The 19,029-nt window shown below is 41.1% G+C and overlaps 1 protein-coding gene across 4 annotated transcripts in view; it reads left to right on the top strand.

The window, feature by feature from the left end:
• hfp (Poly(U)-binding-splicing factor hfp) overlaps positions 1-19,029 on the top strand; it is a 525,647-nt gene that overhangs the window by 269,248 nt on the left and 237,370 nt on the right. For all 4 annotated transcript variants that reach the window (XM_071679802.1, XM_071679803.1, XM_071679805.1 and 1 more), the window contains one exon: positions 17,270-17,387. In XM_071679802.1, the coding sequence (XP_071535903.1) occupies positions 17,270-17,387 (118 nt within the window). The remainder of the gene's footprint in view (positions 1-17,269; positions 17,388-19,029) is intronic.

The raw sequence follows: 19,029 nt of genomic DNA on the forward strand, positions 1-19,029 counted from the left end.
TCCTCTCCATGTGCCCAAACCACTTCAAAACACCCTCTTCTGCTCTCTCAACCACGCTCTTTTTATTTCCACACATCTCTCTTACCCTTACGTTACTCACTCGATCAAACCACCTCACACCACACATTGTCCTCAAACATCTCATTTCCAGCACATCCATCCTCCTGCGCACAACTCTATTCATAGCCCACGCCTCGCAACCATACAACATTGTTGGAACCACTATTCCTTCAAACATACCCATTTTTGCTTTCCGAGATAATGTTCTCGACTTCCACACATTCTTCAAGGCCCCCAGAATTTTCGCCCCCTCCCCCACCCTATGATCCACTTCCGCTTCCATGGTTCCATCCGCTGCCAGATCCACTCCCAGATATCTAAAACACTTCACTTCCTCCAGTTTTTCTCCATTCAAACTCACCTCCCAATTGACTTGACCCTCAACCCTACTGTACCTAATAACCTTGCTCTTATTCACATTTACTCTTAACTTTCTTCTTCCACACACTTTACCAAACTCAGTCACCAGCTTCTGCAGTTTCTCACATGAATCAGCCACCAGCGCTGTGTCATCAGCGAACAACAACTGACTCACTTCCCAAGCTCTCTCATCCCCAACAGATGAGATATATATATATATATATATATATATATATATATATATATATATATATATATATATATATATATATATATATTTTTTTTTTTCATACTATTCGCCATTTCCCGCATTAGCGAGGTAGCGTTAAGAACAGAGGACTGGGCCTTTGAGGGAATATCCTCACCTGGCTCCCTTCTCTGTTCCTTCTTTTGGAAAAAAAAAAAAGAGAGGGGAGGATTTCCAGCCCCCCGCTCCCTCCCCTTTTAGTCGCCTTCTACGACACGCAGGGAATACGTGGGAAGTATTCTTTCTCCCCTATCCCCTATATATATATATATATATATATATATATATATATATTTTTTTTTTTTTATTTTATTCATTTTTTATTTTTGCTTTGTCGCTGTCTCCCGCGTTTGCAAGGTGGCGCAAGGAAACAGACGAAAGAAATGCCCCAACCCACCCCCATACACATGTATATACATACACATCCCCACACGCAAATATACATACCCATACATCTCAGTGTACACATATATATACACACTTAGACATATACATATATATACACATGCACACAATTCACACTATCTTACTTTATTCATTCCCATCACCACCTTGCCACACATGGAATAACATCCCCCTCCCCCCTCATGTGTGCGAGGTAGCGCTAGGAAAAGACAACAAAGGCCACATTCGTTCACACTCAGTCTCTAGGTGTCATGCAATAATGCCCGAAACCACAGCTCCCTTTCCACATCCAGGCCCCACAGAACTTTCCATGGTTTACCCCAGACGCTTCACATGCCCTGATTCCATCCATTGACAGCACGTTGACCCCGGTATACCACATCGATCCAATTCACTTTATTCCTTGCCTGCCTTTCACCCTCCTGCATGTTCAGGCCCAGATCACTCAAAATCTTTTTCACTCCATCTTTCCACCTCCAATTTGGTCTCCCACTTCTCCTCATTCCCTCCACCTCTAACACATATATCCTCTTGGTTAATCTTTCCTCACTCATTCTCTCCATGTGCCCAAACCATTTTAAAACACCCTCTTCTGCTTTCTCAACCACACTCTTCTTATTTCCACACATCTCTCCTCCCCTTACGTTACTTACTCGATCAAACCACCTCACACCACACATTGTCCTCAAACATCTCATTTCCAGCACATCCACCCTCCTGCGCACTACTCTATCCATAGCCCCCGCCTCACAACCATACAACATTGTTGGAACCACTATTCCTTCAAACATACCCATTTTTGCTTTCGAAGATAATGTTCTCGACTTCCATACATTCTTCAAGGCTCACAGGATTTTCGCCCCCTCCCCCACCCTATGATTCACTTCCGCTTCCATGGTTCCATCCGCTGCCAGATCCACTCCCAGATATCTAAACACTTTACTTCCTCCAGTTTTTCTCCATTCAAACTTAGCTCCCATTTGACTCGACCCTCAACTGTACTGTACCTAATAACTTTGCTCTTATTCACATTTACTCTTAACTTTCTTCTTTCACTCATTTTCACACACCTCTTTCACACACAATTTGGCGCATGATCAAGTATATTCCTTTTAATCCATGGGAAATGAAACACAATAAGTTCTGAAGTGCACTTTCGTGTTTTGATCACATCATCAGGGAGGTGCAAGAAAGAACATAACTCTGTTGATATACAAGAAAAAGATGTAGCTATGATGCCATTTGGTAAACATGTGACTACCCGAATGGAGGTCACATCCATTCGTCTGGCAACATGCATATTGTGAAATTTATAATGGGATCAAGAAAGGGTACTACACAAATTTTATGAACAATAAACCTACACTCATAATGATGTTACAATTCTATATGTATTTAATCATAGAATATTCAGTGATATTTCTTGTGGTTCAGGAATTAGAATTAATGACTTAGATGGTATTACCCTTGTCAATACATTGATCATAATTTTTATCATGATTAAACAAGGTATTTGATTCTTGTCCTGTTCGTATATGATATTTATGTTTCTTGGGTCAAACGGAAAGATCCTTACCGCTCTGCCCCACATAAAACGTATCATAATATTTACATGGTACTCTATAAACATAGTTTGCAGAATTTTCTGGTGAGTTCCTGACTAAGATATTCTTTGTAGTGTATGTGGTATTGTATTGTCTATCCCTAGGAATAGGGGAGAAAAAATACTCCCCACGCATTCCCCGCATGTTGTAGAAGGCGATTAAAGGGGATGGGAGCGGGGGATATAAATCCTTCCCTCCCTGTATTTTAACTTTCTAAAAGGGGAAACAGAAGAAGGAGTCTTGTGGGGAGTGCTCATCCTCCTTGAAGGCTCAGAGTAGGGTGTCTAAATGTGAGTAGATGAAACCAAGATGAGAAAAAAAGGAGAGATAGGTGGTATGTTTGAGGTAAAGGTTTAGGAATATCACAGGAGTAAAGTCAGGGGTTGGTGAGAGAACAAGAGCAATGGAAGGAGTAGCACTGCTCCTGAAGAAGGAGTCGTGAGATTAAGTGATAGAGTGGAAGAAAGTAAATTTTAGATTGATATGGGTAAAACTGAAAATAGATGGAGAGAGGTGGTTGATTATTAGTGCCTATGCATCTGGTCATGTGAGAGGAAAAACCAGGAGAGACAGTGCAGAATGGAAAAAGGTGAGTGCAAATGATGTAAGGGGGAGGAATGGAATGTATTTAGGGAAACAGTGGTGGCTTGCGCTAAAGATCCTTGTGGCATGAGAAAGGTGGGAGGTGGGTAGATTAGAAAGGGTAGTGAGTGGTGAGATGAAGAAGTGAGATTGTTAATGAAAGAGAAGAAAGAGTCATTTGGACGAGTTTTGCAGGGAAGTAGTGCAAATGACTGGGAGATGTATAAAAGAAAGAGGCAAGAGGTGAAAAAGAGGGCAAATGAGACTTGGAGTGAGAGAGTATCATTAAATTTAAGGGAGAATAACGAGATGTTTTGGAAGGAGGTAGATAAAGTGCATAAGATAAGAGAACAAATAGGAACATTGGTGAAGGGGCTTATGGGGAGGTAATAGCAAGTAATGGTGAAGTGAGTTGGAAATGAAGTGATTATTTTGAAGGTTTGTTGAATGTTTGATGATAGAGAGGCAGATATAGGGTGTTTTGGTCAAGGTGGTGTGTGAAGTGAGAGGGTTAGGGAGAATGGTTTGGTAAACAGAGAAGAGGTAGTGAAAACTTTGCAGAAGATGAAAGCCGGCAAGGTGGCGGGTTTGGATGGTATTGCAGTGGAATTTATTAAAAAAGGTGGTGACTGTGTTGTTGACTGGTTGATGAGGATATTCAATGTATGTATGGTTCATGGTTAAGTGCCTGAGGATTAGCAGAATGCATGCATTGTGCCATTGTACAAAGAGAAAGGGAATAAAGGTGAGTGCTCAAATTACAGAGGTATAAGTTCATTAAGTATTCCTGGGAAATTACATGGGAGGGTATTGATTGAGAGGATAAAGGCATGTATGGAGCATCAGATTGGGGAAGAGTAGTGTGGTTTCAGAAGTGATAGAGGATGTGTGGATCAGGTGTTTGCTTTGAAGAGTGTATGTGAGAAGTACTTAGAAAAACAGATGGATTTGTATTTGATTCTTGTCCTGTTCGTATATGATATTTATGTTTCTTGGGTCAAACGGAAAGATCCTTACCACTCTGCCCCACATAAAACATATCATAATATTTACATGGTACTCTATAAACATAGTTTGCAGAATTTTCTGGTGAGTTCCTGACTAAGATATTCTTTGTAGTGTATGTGGTATTGTATTGTCTATCCCTAGGAATAGGGGAGAAAAAATACTCCCCACGCATTCCCTTATGTTGTAGAAGGCGATTAAAGGGGATGGGAGCGGGGGATATAAATCCTTCCCTCCTTGTATTTTAACTTTCTAAAAGGGGAAACAGAAGGAGGAGTCTTGTGGGGAGTGCTCATCCTCCTTGAAGGCTCAGAGTAGGGTGTCTAAATGTGAGTAGATGAAACCAAGATGAGAAAAAAAGGAGAGATAGGTGGTATGTTTGAGGTAAAGGTTTAGGAATATCACAGGAGTAAAGTCAGGGGTTGGTGAGAGAACAAGAGCAATGGAAGGAGTAGCACTGCTCCTGAAGAAGGAGTCGTGAGATTAAGTGATAGAGTGGAAGAAAGTAAACTTTAGATTGATATGGGTAAAACTGAAAATAGATGGAGAGAGGTGGTTGATTATTAGTGCCTATGCATCTGGTCATGTGAGAGGAAAAACCAGGAGAGACAGTGCAGAATGGAAAAAGGTGAGTGCAAATGATGTAAGGGGGAGGAATGGAATGTATTTAGGGAAACAGTGGTGGCTTGCACTAAAGATCCTTGTGGCATGAGAAAGGTGGGAGGTGGGTAGATTAGAAAGGGTAGTGAGTGGTGAGATGAAGAAGTGAGATTGTTAATGAAAGAGAAGAAAGAGTCATTTGGACGAGTTTTGCAGGGAAGTAGTGCAAATGACTGGGAGATGTATAAAAGAAAGAGGCAAGAGGTGAAAAAGAGGGCAAATGAGACTTGGAGTGAGAGAGTATCATTAAATTTAAGGGAGAATAACGAGATGTTTTGGAAGGAGGTAGATAAAGTGCATAAGATAAGAGAACAAATAGGAACATTGGTGAAGGGGCTAATGGGGAGGTAATAGCAAGTAATGGTGAAGTGAGTTGGAAATGAAGTGATTATTTTGAAGGTTTGTTGAATGTTTGATGATAGAGAGGCAGATATAGGGTGTTTTGGTCAAGGTGGTGTGTGAAGTGAGAGGGTTAGGGAGAATGGTTTGGTAAACAGAGAAGAGGTAGTGAAAACTTTGCAGAAGATGAAAGCCGGCAAGGTGGCGGGTTTGGATGGTATTGCAGTGGAATTTATTAAAAAAGGTGGTGACTGTGTTGTTGACTGGTTGATGAGGATATTCAATGTATGTATGGTTCATGGTTAAGTGCCTGAGGATTAGCAGAATGCATGCATTGTGCCATTGTACAAAGAGAAAGGGAATAAAGGTGAGTGCTCAAATTACAGAGGTATAAGTTCATTAAGTATTCCTGGGAAATTACATGGGAGGGTATTGATTGAGAGGATAAAGGCATGTATGGAGCATCAGATTGGGGAAGAGTAGTGTGGTTTCAGAAGTGATAGAGGATGTGTGGATCAGGTGTTTGCTTTGAAGAGTGTATGTGAGAAGTACTTAGAAAAACAGATGGATTTGTATTTGATTCTTGTCCTGTTCGTATATGATATTTATGTTTCTTGGGTCAAACGGAAAGATCCTTACCACTCTGCCCCACATAAAACATATCATAATATTTACATGGTACTCTATAAACATAGTTTGCAGAATTTTCTGGTGAGTTCCTGACTAAGATATTCTTTGTAGTGTATGTGGTATTGTATTGTCTATCCCTAGGAATAGGGGAGAAAAAATACTCCCCACGCATTCCCCGCATGTTGTAGAAGGCGATTAAAGGGGATGGGAGCGGGGGATATAAATCCTTCCCTCCTTGTATTTTAACTTTCTAAAAGGGGAAACAGAAGGAGGAGTCTTGTGGGGAGTGCTCATCCTCCTTGAAGGCTCAGAGTAGGGTGTCTAAATGTGAGTAGATGAAACCAAGATGAGAAAAAAAGGAGAGATAGGTGGTATGTTTGAGGTAAAGGTTTAGGAATATCACAGGAGTAAAGTCAGGGGTTGGTGAGAGAACAAGAGCAATGGAAGGAGTAGCACTGCTCCTGAAGAAGGAGTCGTGAGATTAAGTGATAGAGTGGAAGAAAGTAAACTTTAGATTGATATGGGTAAAACTGAAAATAGATGGAGAGAGGTGGTTGATTATTAGTGCCTATGCATCTGGTCATGTGAGAGGAAAAACCAGGAGAGACAGTGCAGAATGGAAAAAGGTGAGTGCAAATGATGTAAGGGGGAGGAATGGAATGTATTTAGGGAAACAGTGGTGGCTTGCACTAAAGATCCTTGTGGCATGAGAAAGGTGGGAGGTGGGTAGATTAGAAAGGGTAGTGAGTGGTGAGATGAAGAAGTGAGATTGTTAATGAAAGAGAAGAAAGAGTCATTTGGACGAGTTTTGCAGGGAAGTAGTGCAAATGACTGGGAGATGTATAAAAGAAAGAGGCAAGAGGTGAAAAAGAGGGCAAATGAGACTTGGAGTGAGAGAGTATCATTAAATTTAAGGGAGAATAACGAGATGTTTTGGAAGGAGGTAGATAAAGTGCATAAGATAAGAGAACAAATAGGAACATTGGTGAAGGGGCTAATGGGGAGGTAATAGCAAGTAATGGTGAAGTGAGTTGGAAATGAAGTGATTATTTTGAAGGTTTGTTGAATGTTTGATGATAGAGAGGCAGATATAGGGTGTTTTGGTCAAGGTGGTGTGTGAAGTGAGAGGGTTAGGGAGAATGGTTTGGTAAACAGAGAAGAGGTAGTGAAAACTTTGCAGAAGATGAAAGCCGGCAAGGTGGCGGGTTTGGATGGTATTGCAGTGGAATTTATTAAAAAAGGTGGTGACTGTGTTGTTGACTGGTTGATGAGGATATTCAATGTATGTATGGTTCATGGTTAAGTGCCTGAGGATTAGCAGAATGCATGCATTGTGCCATTGTACAAAGAGAAAGGGAATAAAGGTGAGTGCTCAAATTACAGAGGTATAAGTTCATTAAGTATTCCTGGGAAATTACATGGGAGGGTATTGATTGAGAGGATAAAGGCATGTATGGAGCATCAGATTGGGGAAGAGTAGTGTGGTTTCAGAAGTGATAGAGGATGTGTGGATCAGGTGTTTGCTTTGAAGAGTGTATGTGAGAAGTACTTAGAAAAACAGATGGATTTGTGTGTGGCATTTATGGATCTGGAGAAGGCATATGATAGAGTTGATAGAGATGCTTTGTGGAAGGTATTAAGAGTATATGGTGTGGGAGGCAAGTTGCTAGAAGCAGTGAAATGTTTTTATCAAGGATGCAAAGTCTGAAGAGAGAAAGATGATTGGTTCTCAGTGAATGTTGGTTTGCAGCAGGGGTGCGTGATGTCTCCATGGTTGTTTAGCTTGTTTATGGATGGGGTTGTTAGGGAGGTGAATGCAAGAGTTTTCGAGAGAGGGGTAAGTATGCAGTCCATTGTGGATGAGAGGGCTTGGGAAGTGAGTCAGTTGTTGTTCGCTGATGATAGAGCCTGGTGGCTGATTCAGGTGAGAAACTGCAGAAGCTGGTGACTGAGTTTAGTAAAGTGTGTCAAAGAAGAAAGCTGAGAGTAATTGTGAATAAGAGCAAGGTTATTAGGTTTAGTAGGGTTGAGGGACAAGTCAATTGGGAGGTAAGTTTTATTGGAGAAAAACTGGAGGAAGTGAAGTGTTTTAGATATCTAGGAGTGGATTTGGCAGCAGATGGAACCATGGAAGCAGAAGTGAGTCACAGGGTGAGGGAGGTGGCAAAAGTTTTGGGTGTGTTGGAGAATGTGTGGATGGCAAGAACATTGTGTTGGAGAGCAAAAAGGGGCATGTTTGAAGGAATTGTGGTTCCAATGATGTTATATGGTTGCGAGGCATGGGCTATAGATAGGGTTGTGCGGAGAAGGATGGATTTGTTGGAAATGAGGTTTTTGAGGACAATAAGTGGTGTGAGGTGGTATGATCGAGTAAGTAATGAAAGGGTAAGAGAGATGTGTGGTGATAAAAAGAGTGTGGTTGAGAGAGCAGAAGAGGTGTATTGAAATAGTTTGGTCACATGGAGAGAATGAGTGAGGAAAGATTGACAGAGAGGATATATGTGTTAGAGGTGGAGGGAACGAGGAGAAGTGGTAGCCCAAATTGGAGGTGGAAGGATGGAGTGAAAAAGATTTTGAGTGACCGGAGCCTGAACATATAGGAGGGTGAAAGGCATGCAAGGAATAGAGTGAATTGGAATGATGTGGTATACTAGGGTAGATGTGCTGGCAATGGAGTGAACCAGGTCATGTGAAGCATCTGGGGTAAACTATAGAAAGTTTTGTAGGGCCTGAATGTGGAAAGGGAGTTATGGTTTTGGTGCATTACACATGACAGCGAGAGACTGAGTGTGAAGATTCGTCCTTTGTTCTCTTTTCCTAGCGGTTCCTCGCACGCTTGGGGGGGGGGTGACTGGAATGGATAAAGGCAGCATTTATGAATGTGTTGTTATTATTATTATCATTATTATTATTATTATTATTATTATTATTATTATTGGATGTTAATGTGCTGAGAGGTGCAACTGGAGGGATGTCTGATCATTATCTTGTGGAGGCTAAGGTGAAGATTTGTATGGGTTTTCAGAAAAGAAGAGTGAATGTTGGGGTGAAGAGGGTGGTGAGAGTAAGTGAGCTTGGGAAGGAGACCTGTGTGAGGAAGTACCAGGAGAGACTGAGTACAGAATGGAAAAAGGTGAGAACAATGGAAGTAAGGGGAGTGGGGGAGGAATGGGATGTATTTAGGGAATCAGTGATGGATTGCGCAAAAGATGCTTGTGGCATGAGAAGAGTGGGATGTGGGTTGATTAGAAAGGGTAGTGAGTGGTGGGATGAAGAAGTAAGAGTATTAGTGAAAGAGAAGAGAGAGGCATTTGGACGATTTTTGCAGGGAAAAAATGCAATTGAGTGGGAGATGTATAAAAGAAAGAGACAGGAGGTCAAGAGAAAGGTGCAAGAGGTGAAAAAAAGGGCAAATGAGAGTTGGGGTGAGAGAGTATCATTAAATTTTAGGGAGAATAAAAAGATGTTCTGGAAGGAGGTAAATAAAGTGCGTAAGACAAGGGAGCAAATGGGAACTTCATTGAAGGGCGCAAATGGGGAGGTGATAACGAGTAGTGGTGATGTGAGAAGGAGATGGAGTGAGTATTTTGAAGGTTTGTTGAATGTGTTTGATGATAGAGTGGCAGATATAGGGTGTTTTGGTCGAGGTGGTGTGCAAAGTGAGAGGGTTAGGGAAAATGATTTGGTAAACAGAGAAGAGGTAGTGAAAGCTTTGCGGAAGATGAAAGCCAGCAAGGCAGCAGGTTTGGATGGTATTGCAGTGGAATTTATTAAAAAAGGGGGTGACTGTATTGTTGACTGGTTGGTAAGGTTATTTAATGTATGTATGATTCATGGTGAGGTGCCTGAGGATTGGCGGAATGCGTGCATAGTGCCATTGTACAAAGGCAAAGGGGATAAGAGTGAGTGCTCAAATTACAGAGGTATAAGTTTGTTGAGTATTCCTGGTAAATTATATGGGAGGGTATTGATTGAGAGGGTGAAGGCATGTACAGAGCATCAGATTGGGGAAGAGCAGTGTGGTTTCAGAAGTGGTAGAGGATGTGTGGATCAGGTGTTTGCTTTGAAGAATGTATGTGAGAAATACTTAGAAAAGCAAATGGATTTGTATGTAGCATTTATGGATCTGGAGAAGGCATATGATAGAGTTGATAGAGATGCTCTGTGGAAGGTATTAAGAATATATGGTGTGGGAGGCAAGTTGTTAGAAGCAGTGAAAAGTTTTTATCGAGGATGTAAGGCATGTGTACGTGTAGGAAGAGAGGAAAGTGATTGGTTCTCAGTGAATGTAGGTGTGCGGCAGGGGTGTGTGATGTCTCCATGGTTGTTTAATTTGTTTATGGATGGGGTTGTTAGGGAGGTAAATGCAAGAGTTTTGGAAAGAGGGGCAAGTATGAAGTCTGTTGGGGATGAGAGAGCTTGGGAAGTGAGTCAGTTGTTGTTCGCTAAGTATGAAGTCTGTTGGGGATGAGAGAGCTTGGGAAGTGAGTCAGTTGTTGTTCGCTGATGATACAGCGCTGGTGGCTGATTCATGTGAGAAAACTGCAGAAGCTGGTGACTGAGTTTGGTAAAGTGTGTGGAAGAAGAAAGTTAAGAGTAAATGTGAATAAGAGCAAGGTTATTAGGTACAGTAGGGTTGAGGGTCAAGTCAATTGGGAGGTGAGTTTGAATGGAGAAAAACTGGAGGAAGTGAAGTGTTTTAGATATCTGGGAGTGGATCTGGCAGCGGATGGAACCATGGAAGCGGAAGTGGACCATAGGGTGGGGGAGGGGGCGAAAATTCTGGGGGCCTTGAAGAATGTGTGGAAGTCGAGAACATTATCTCGGAAAGCAAAAATGGGTATGTTTGAAGGAATAGTGGTTCCAACAATGTTGTATGGTTGCGAGGCGTGGGCTATGGATAGAGTTGTGCGCAGGAGGATGGATGTGGTGGAAATGAGATGTTTGAGGACAATGTGTGGTGTGAGGTGGTTTGATCGAGTGAGTAACGTAAGGGTAAGAGAGATGTGTGGAAATAAAAAGAGCGTGGTTGAGAGAGCAGAAGAGGGTGTTTTGAAGTGGTTTGGGCACATGGAGAGAATGAGTGAGGAAAGATTGACCAAGAGGATATATGTGTCGGAGGTGGAGGGAACGAGGAGAAGAGGGAGACCAAATTGGAGGTGGAAAGATGGAGTGAAAAAGATTTTGTGTGATCGGGGCCTGAACATGCAGGAGGGTGAAAGGAGGGCAAGGAATAGAGTGAATTGGAGCGATGTGGTATACCGGGGTTGACGTGCTGTCAGTGGATTGAATCAAGGCATGTGAAGCGTCTGGGGTAAACCATGGAAAGCTGTGTAGGTATGTATATTTGCGTGTGTGGACGTATGTATATACATGTGTATGGGGGGGGGTTGGGCCATTTCTCTCATCTGTTTCCTTGCGCTACCTCACAAACGCGGGAGACAGCGACAAAGTATAATAAATATATATAAAATAATTATTATTGTTATTATTATTATTATTATTATACTTTGTCGCTGTCTCCCGCATTAGCGAGGTAGCGCAAGGAAACAGACGAAAGTATGGCCCAACCAACCCATATACACTTGTATATACATACATGTCCACACACGCACATATACATACCTATACATCTCAACGTATACATATACATACATACACAGACATATGAATATATACACATGTACGTAATTCATACTGTCTGCCCTTATTCATTCCTGTCGCCACCCTGCCACACATGAAATGAGAACCCCCTCCCCCCTGCATGTGCGCGAGGTAGCGCTAGGAAAAGACAACAAAGGCCACATTTGTTCACACTCAGTCTCTAGCTGTCATATATATTGCACCGAAACCATAGCTCCCTTTCGACATCCAGGCCCCACAAAACTTTCCATGGTTTACCCAAGACGCTTCACATGCCCTGGTTCAATCCACTGACAGCACATTGACCCCGGTATACCACATCATTCCAATTCACTCTATTCCTTGCACGCCTTTCATCCTCCTGCATGTTCAGGCCCCGATTACTGAAAATCTTTTTCACTCCATCTTTCCATCTCCAATTTGGTCTCCCACTTCTCCTCATTCCCTCCACCTCTGACACATATATCCTCTTGGTCAATCTTTCCTCACTCATTCTCTCCATGTGACCAAACCATTTCAAAACACCCTCTTCTGCTCCCTCAACCTCACTTTTTATTACCACACATCTCTCTTACCCTTTCATTACCTACTCGATCAAACCACCTCACATCGCATATTGTCCTCAAACATCTCATTTCCAGCACATCCACCCTCCTCTGCACAATTCTATCTATAGCCCATGCCTTGCATCCATATAACATTGTTGGAACCACTCTTCCTTCAAAGATACCCATTTTTGCTTTCCAAGGTAACGTTCTCGACCTCCACACATTTTTCAACACTCCCAAAACTTTTGCCCCCTCCTTCACCCTATGATTCACCTCTGCTTCCATGGTTCCATCCGCTGCCAAATCCACTCCCATATATCTAAAACACTTCACTTCCTCCAGTTTTTCTCCATTCAAACTTACCTCCCAATTGACTTGTCCCTCAACCCTACTGTACCTAATAACCTTGCTGTTATTCACATCTATGAATATGTGCATGTGTATATATGTATATGTCTGTATATGTATATGTATGTGTATGTTGAAATGTTATAGGTATGTATATATGTGTGTGTGTGTGTTTATGTATATACATGTGTATTTGGGTGGGTTGGGCCATTCTTTCGTCTATTTCCTTGCGCTACCTCACTAATGCGGGGGACAGCGACTATATTTAATAAAATAAGAAATGATGTTGTTGTTGCTAAAGACATCATTTTCACCAAAGGATGTGAGCATCCTGGGAATTGATGTAAAATTATTACGAAAAGGAGAACTAAAAGGTTCTTAGTGAAAGGTTTGGGTTTAACTCAATAAAATGATTTCTTTGCTAACTTAAGGGATTTATAAGTGAGAGATCTATTTTATATATTTATTTATTTTACTTTACCAAACTCAGTCACCAGCTTCTGCAGTTTCTCACATGAATCAGCCACCAGCGCTGTATCATCAGCGAACAACAACTGACTCACTTCCCAAGCTCTCTCATCCCCAACAGACTTCATACTTGCCCCTCTTTCCAAAACTCTTGCATTTACCTCCCTAACAACCCCATCCATAAACAAATTAAACAACCATGGAGACACCACACACCCCTGCCGCAAACCTACATTCACTGAGAACCAATCACTTTCCTCTCTTCCTACACGTACACATGCCTTACATCCTCGATAAAAACTTTTCACTGCTTCTAACAACTTGCCTCCCACACCATATATTCTTAATACCTTCCACAGAGCATCTCTATCAACTCTATCATATGCCTTCTCCAGATCCATAAATGCTACATACAAATCCATTTGCTTTTCTAAGTATTTCTCACATACATTCTTCAAAGCAAACACCTGATCCACACATCCTCTACCACTTCTGAAACCACACTGCTCTTCCCTAATCTGATGCTCTGTACATGCCTTCACCCTCTCAATCAATACCCTCCCATATAATTTCCCAGGAATACTCAACAAACTTATACCTCTGTAATTTGAGCACTCACTCTTATCCCCTTTGCCTTTGTACAATGGCACTATGCACGCATTCCGCCAATCCTCAGGCACCTCACCATGAGTTATACATACATTAAATAACCTTACCAACCAGTCAATAATACAGTCACCCCCTTTTTTAATAAATTCCACTGCAATACCATCCAAACCTGCTGCCTTGCCGGCTTTCATCTTCCGCAAAGCTTTCACTACCTCTTCTCTGTTTACCAAATCATTTTCCCTAACCCTCTCACTTTGCACACCACCTCGACCAAAACACCCTATATCTGCCACTCTATCATCAAACACATTCAACAAACCTTCAAAATACTCAAAGTATAATAAATAAAAATATATTATTTTACTTTGTCGCTATCTCCCACGTTTGCGAGGTAGCGCAAGGAAACAGACGAAAGAAATGGCCCAACCCACCCCCATACACATGTATATACATACACGTCCACACACGCAAATATACATACCCATACATCTCAGTGTACACATAAATATACACACACAGACACCTACATATATACACATGCACACAATGCACACTGTCTGCCTTTATTCATTCCCATCGCCATCTCGCCACACATGGAATAATATCCCCCTTCCCCCTCATGTGTGCGAGGGAGCGCTAGGAAAAGACAACAAAGGCCCCATTCGTTCACACTCAGTCTCTAGCTGTCATGCAGTAACGCCTGAAACCGCAGCTCCCTTTCCACATCCAGGCCCTACAGAACTTTCCATGGCTTACCCCAGATGCTTCACATGCCCTGATTCAATCCATTGACAGCACGTTGACCCCGGTATACCACATCGATAGTGAAAGATGAAGTGAAAGATCTAGGATACTTTAACTTGGATCCTGGTAAGTTGTAAGGAAGAATGGTGATTGAGATGGTGCTGGCATACACAGAGCATCCGACTGGTGAGGAACATAATGGCTTCTGGAGTGGAGAGGGTGTTTGCTTTGAGAGAAATATTTAGAGGAGAGGGAGTTGTATGAGGCATTTATGGACCTAAGGAAAGAATGTTTTGGGGTTGATAGAGATGCTCTGTTGAAGAACATATTGCTATGTATTTTGGGGGGAAAGCTACTAAAAGCATTGAGGAATTTGGTGAGAATAAGGCATTTGTGCAGATGGATGGAACTGTGAGGGAAGAAGTGAACCATATGGATGGGATGGGGAGTTGAGATGGTCTAGGTACATTGACGAGTGTGTGGAAAAAGATGTCACTGTTTGTGAGGGCAAAGATAGGTATGTTTGATGGTAAAGGAATCCCAATGGTGCTGCATAGATGTGAGTGGATGTGAGTTGAATGCCCTAAATACATGAGATTGATTAAAACTTTGGGTATTGAAGAAGTCCAAGAAAAATGACTGAGAAATCTATATGTTATGTATGAATAGGCAGAAGAGAACCTAATGGAATTTGATAGAGAAATTTAATAGATAAACCATAGAATGTTTAGTAGTTTATCAGACTCATCCTTTAGAGTCCTTACAGAGAAAGAGATGTGAGAGTAAAGAAAATGTCGTAGGCTTCCGAATTATTATAAATGAAAAATTTGAAGGCAAGGAGCACAATGTTAAGATGGTGTGTAGTGCTTTCAAGCCAGATGAATGATATGACAATAAAAGCAGTCACAACAAGGGACAGAAAGCAGATTATGAAAATGATCAAAATATATGCAAGAAAGAAAATAGAGTGCTGCTGTGTTGTATGACCTCCACTGACATTGGTCCGTATAGATGAGATATAAAGAATAGACAGTCATTTCACAAGTAAAGCTGATGTTCTTTAGCATATGAACTACCATGAGATGTTGAAAGCATGTGAACTCTAGTCAAGAAAGAAGAAGGGAAAGATACGTGAAAATATATGCATGGGAGCAAGTAGAAGGGATAAGAAATAATCCTTTAATTCAGAAAGCATCTTGGCATGGAACATCCAGTCATCATACTGGAAGCGGTCTATGGGAATGTGCTGAAAGGATATGAAGATATGTGTGTTTTTTTAGTGAAAAACTTGAAAGATTTTTTAATGCAATATAAGGAAAAATAAGAAACCTGCTTGGAGAGATTATATCTATCTATCTGTATCTCTGATGTCTGTTTGCTCCTGGAACACCCTCAGGGGGATGGCCGCAGGAATAGTCTCTCCACAACTAGTGAACTCCAGTGCTGCTGCTTAGCCTTAAGTGCCTCACCCTTAACAGGCCACTTGCAGAAGGCAACTCTGGTTGACTGTTTGCAGAGGCTCCTGCTTAAAGATCCTACCTGCTACTTCTGCCCAATGTTTGTACCTAATGCTCATGCCTAAACGTTCCTACCTACTACTTTATTCTGTTGCTCCTATCATTTTGCCAAAAGACAGGGCAAATCTAGAGTGACGAAGAATGAGCTGTGTGAGGTAAGTGTTGTCAAGTGTTATGTGTGACAAGGAGGGACTGTATGTTTGTGTACAAAATGCCAGTAATCTGCATGTGGTTAAGGCAGAAAGAAAAGACAGCTGCCCGGGTCAGAGGAGTGCAGCTTCATAACCACTGTAGTGCTTGCTCACTCTGCAGTTGTCACTAACTCTCCTGATACCCAGGCAGATAGGACTAGTAATATACCTCACTGGTCGTTGGCTGTGTATGAACTACTACCTATGGAAACTTTTAATAGAATAGTAGACTAATGGTTGAAGGCGCTCCTTGACTAACCTTGAATTGATTATTATTCAAAAGGAGAAGTGGCCAAATACTCTATATATTTCAAGAAGTAATACATGTAGTGAGCTACCATGTCAGCAAAATCTTGTCATAGGTACTTGTAGATAAGTAGATGGGTACTTGCTGTGCCTGGGATTTCTGGAAGCCCCAGACTGTTTATGGAACAGTTACGCTGAACTTCCAGAGGTGTATCATAATGTACATGGCATATCAGCAGTCAGTAGGTTAAAGATCATTGGTTAATCTTTTTGGGTTATGGTGAAAGAAGATTGGATAAAGTGAGAAATGAGGTATGGAATACAGAAATGAACAATTTTAAATGAGATTAGTAATGAAAAAAAATAATTGGAAAAGAGATTGCTGGGTTGGTTTAGGCATAGGAAAAAGATGAAGGCAAGAGGGAGTTCCATGGAAAGGTATTAGAATGAGTTAAAGATGAAGTAGAGGAAAGGGATATCAAGATATAGATTTAGTGATAGATTTGGAGAGTATATGCATGTATGGATTGAAGATTGAAATGGTGCAAGTATAGTGTTACATGGAGGAGACTACAGGTAATTATGCTGGATAGTGAGTGATGGCTTGTTAGAATTTGATAATGTTTGTAGGTGTATGAATATCTAATGATGTGTATTCTCCATTTTAAGAAAGTGTTCTTATGCATCGTATAATCCAAAGCCAAAAATTACACTTCTGTAGATGACTATGGTCCTTCATATGATCCATTAGTATCACCAAAATATTATTTTGATAGCTTCATTATACATGAACCCCTTTTTTTTGCAGCAGGGGTAACCTAGGTTGATAAGAGGCAGTGAGAAATGAGATGGGAAGTCTTTTTTTGTAAGAATTAAAAACTGGTGTTTAGAGCTGTAGAGTGAGTTGCTTGGAAGAAAGTAAACTATTTTCGAAAGAAAGAGGCAGTAATGAGGAAAGCCTTTTGATATATGGTCATACTCACATTGAATTACTTTCTGTTGATGATCAGTTTGAACTAATTTACTACTGACATTGCCATTGATATATATAATACTTCCACAGTTTTGCCTTTGTTGAGTATGAGATGCCGGAGGCAGCGCAATTGGCACTTGAACAGATGAATGGGGTTATGATTGGTGGCCGCAATATTAAAGTTGGACGTCCATCAAACATGCCACAGGTTAGTTTTCATTAATTATTTTATTATGGATTTTTGGTCGGATTGTAAAGCAGTCCCAGTCATGGATTGTTGATTGTCTGTTTGTCTGCCAGACAATAATTTTTTTGTATTTTTACTGATAGTTTCCAAGGCACTGGTCAAGCAGTTGTGAATTGTGAGGGGTGCCTGTGCACATTCTTGTCATTTTCACTTATTTATCTATTAAATTTTTTCTCAAGTTTCATTTAAATGAGTTATTTTTCAGACACTGTTCATGGCAGTGGCATGAACCTCAGTAAGGGAGTTTCACTTTGCAATCCGGCCATATTGCTACTGGCAGTACATTTAATATGTACATGCAGCTAAGGAGGTACTTCTGTGGCTTGTCTGCCCTATTCACTGTTGGACCAACAGAATTTGGAATCTAGACTGCATTATTAGAATGGTTTTGCCATTGCCAGTTAAAAGACAAGAATTTGACCAATGGAATTGAAGGTCAGGTATGCTCAGCCAATCATAAGCTTAATATTACATTCACCCAATTAGGAGTAAAGGTTTAGATACAGACATGCTTTTGCTCACAGCCATATACTTCACATTCTACTTCACAAGTAGAACTTTAGATCATAGCCACATTCAGGATGTCATAGTAGTGCATGACAAACCACGTGCAACAGAAATGGGATCGCAGCCTTGTCATTTACCCCTTGTTTAGGTAAAGAATGATTTTTCTTGTAGTATAATTGACTTTCCATAATTGACTTGGAGGTTAAGAGACATTTGCTGTATTCATGGTGTGAGTAGGTTACTTATTATGAAACCTGCCTCTAAGAAGTATTGTTTGAATATAACTGTGTCTGTCTGTTGCTCTCTGTATCTTTTAGTACTTCTTATACCTAATTCCTCCTTGGGGAATTCTCCTTAGTAGCGATGACCATGACATAAGACTCTTCAGATTGCCACATTTAAACACATACCAGGCCTTTGTGATGTATGCTTAATCCATCTTTCACATTTTGGGGCCCCCTTCCCAACATTTTGACTCCTTTTCTTCTCCCAGGATGCCACCTTTCTTCTGCTAACTCATTCCTTTTTGTTTACTCTGATACTTTGTCTTTTCTGCTGATCTTTGTCCATCCTCTCCTCATGGCCAGTCCACATTAGGGACTGTTGAAAGTATTCAATGTTTTCACGGATGTACAAACTACACAAATGGAGAAAAGGGAGATTGCTCGTTGTGTCTGTCCTCATAGTCTTTTATAATGGTGGGGGGGGATTTGAAAAATAGTACTATCTGTAGTACCAGGAAAATGTTCAGTAGTCATGGATTGCCCCATAAGTTATTTTGCTTAACCACTCAGGGAGCCACACCTCCATGTCTTACTGTCTCCTTGACATCCAGCCTCCATTACACTTCAACATGACTTAGTGCTATCAGCTGACACTGCAAACACCCCTCAAATACCCCATTTCAGTGGCCTGAGTTTTTAGGAGTGTCTGATCTTCATATCCATTTTACACATCTGTGTGAAAGGGTTGACAGAACTATGTTTTCCCATAGTTCTTTGTGTAAAGTCTTGTTCACTTTTTAACCTTTCATAATTCTTCTTAAAGATACACTTATTTTCCTCTCTCAGACAGCTCCCTTCTTTATTTTATTTTC

This window comes from Panulirus ornatus, chromosome 30, assembly GCF_036320965.1.
Source record: "Panulirus ornatus isolate Po-2019 chromosome 30, ASM3632096v1, whole genome shotgun sequence".
In the NCBI taxonomy this organism is placed as follows: domain Eukaryota; kingdom Metazoa; phylum Arthropoda; class Malacostraca; order Decapoda; family Palinuridae; genus Panulirus; species Panulirus ornatus.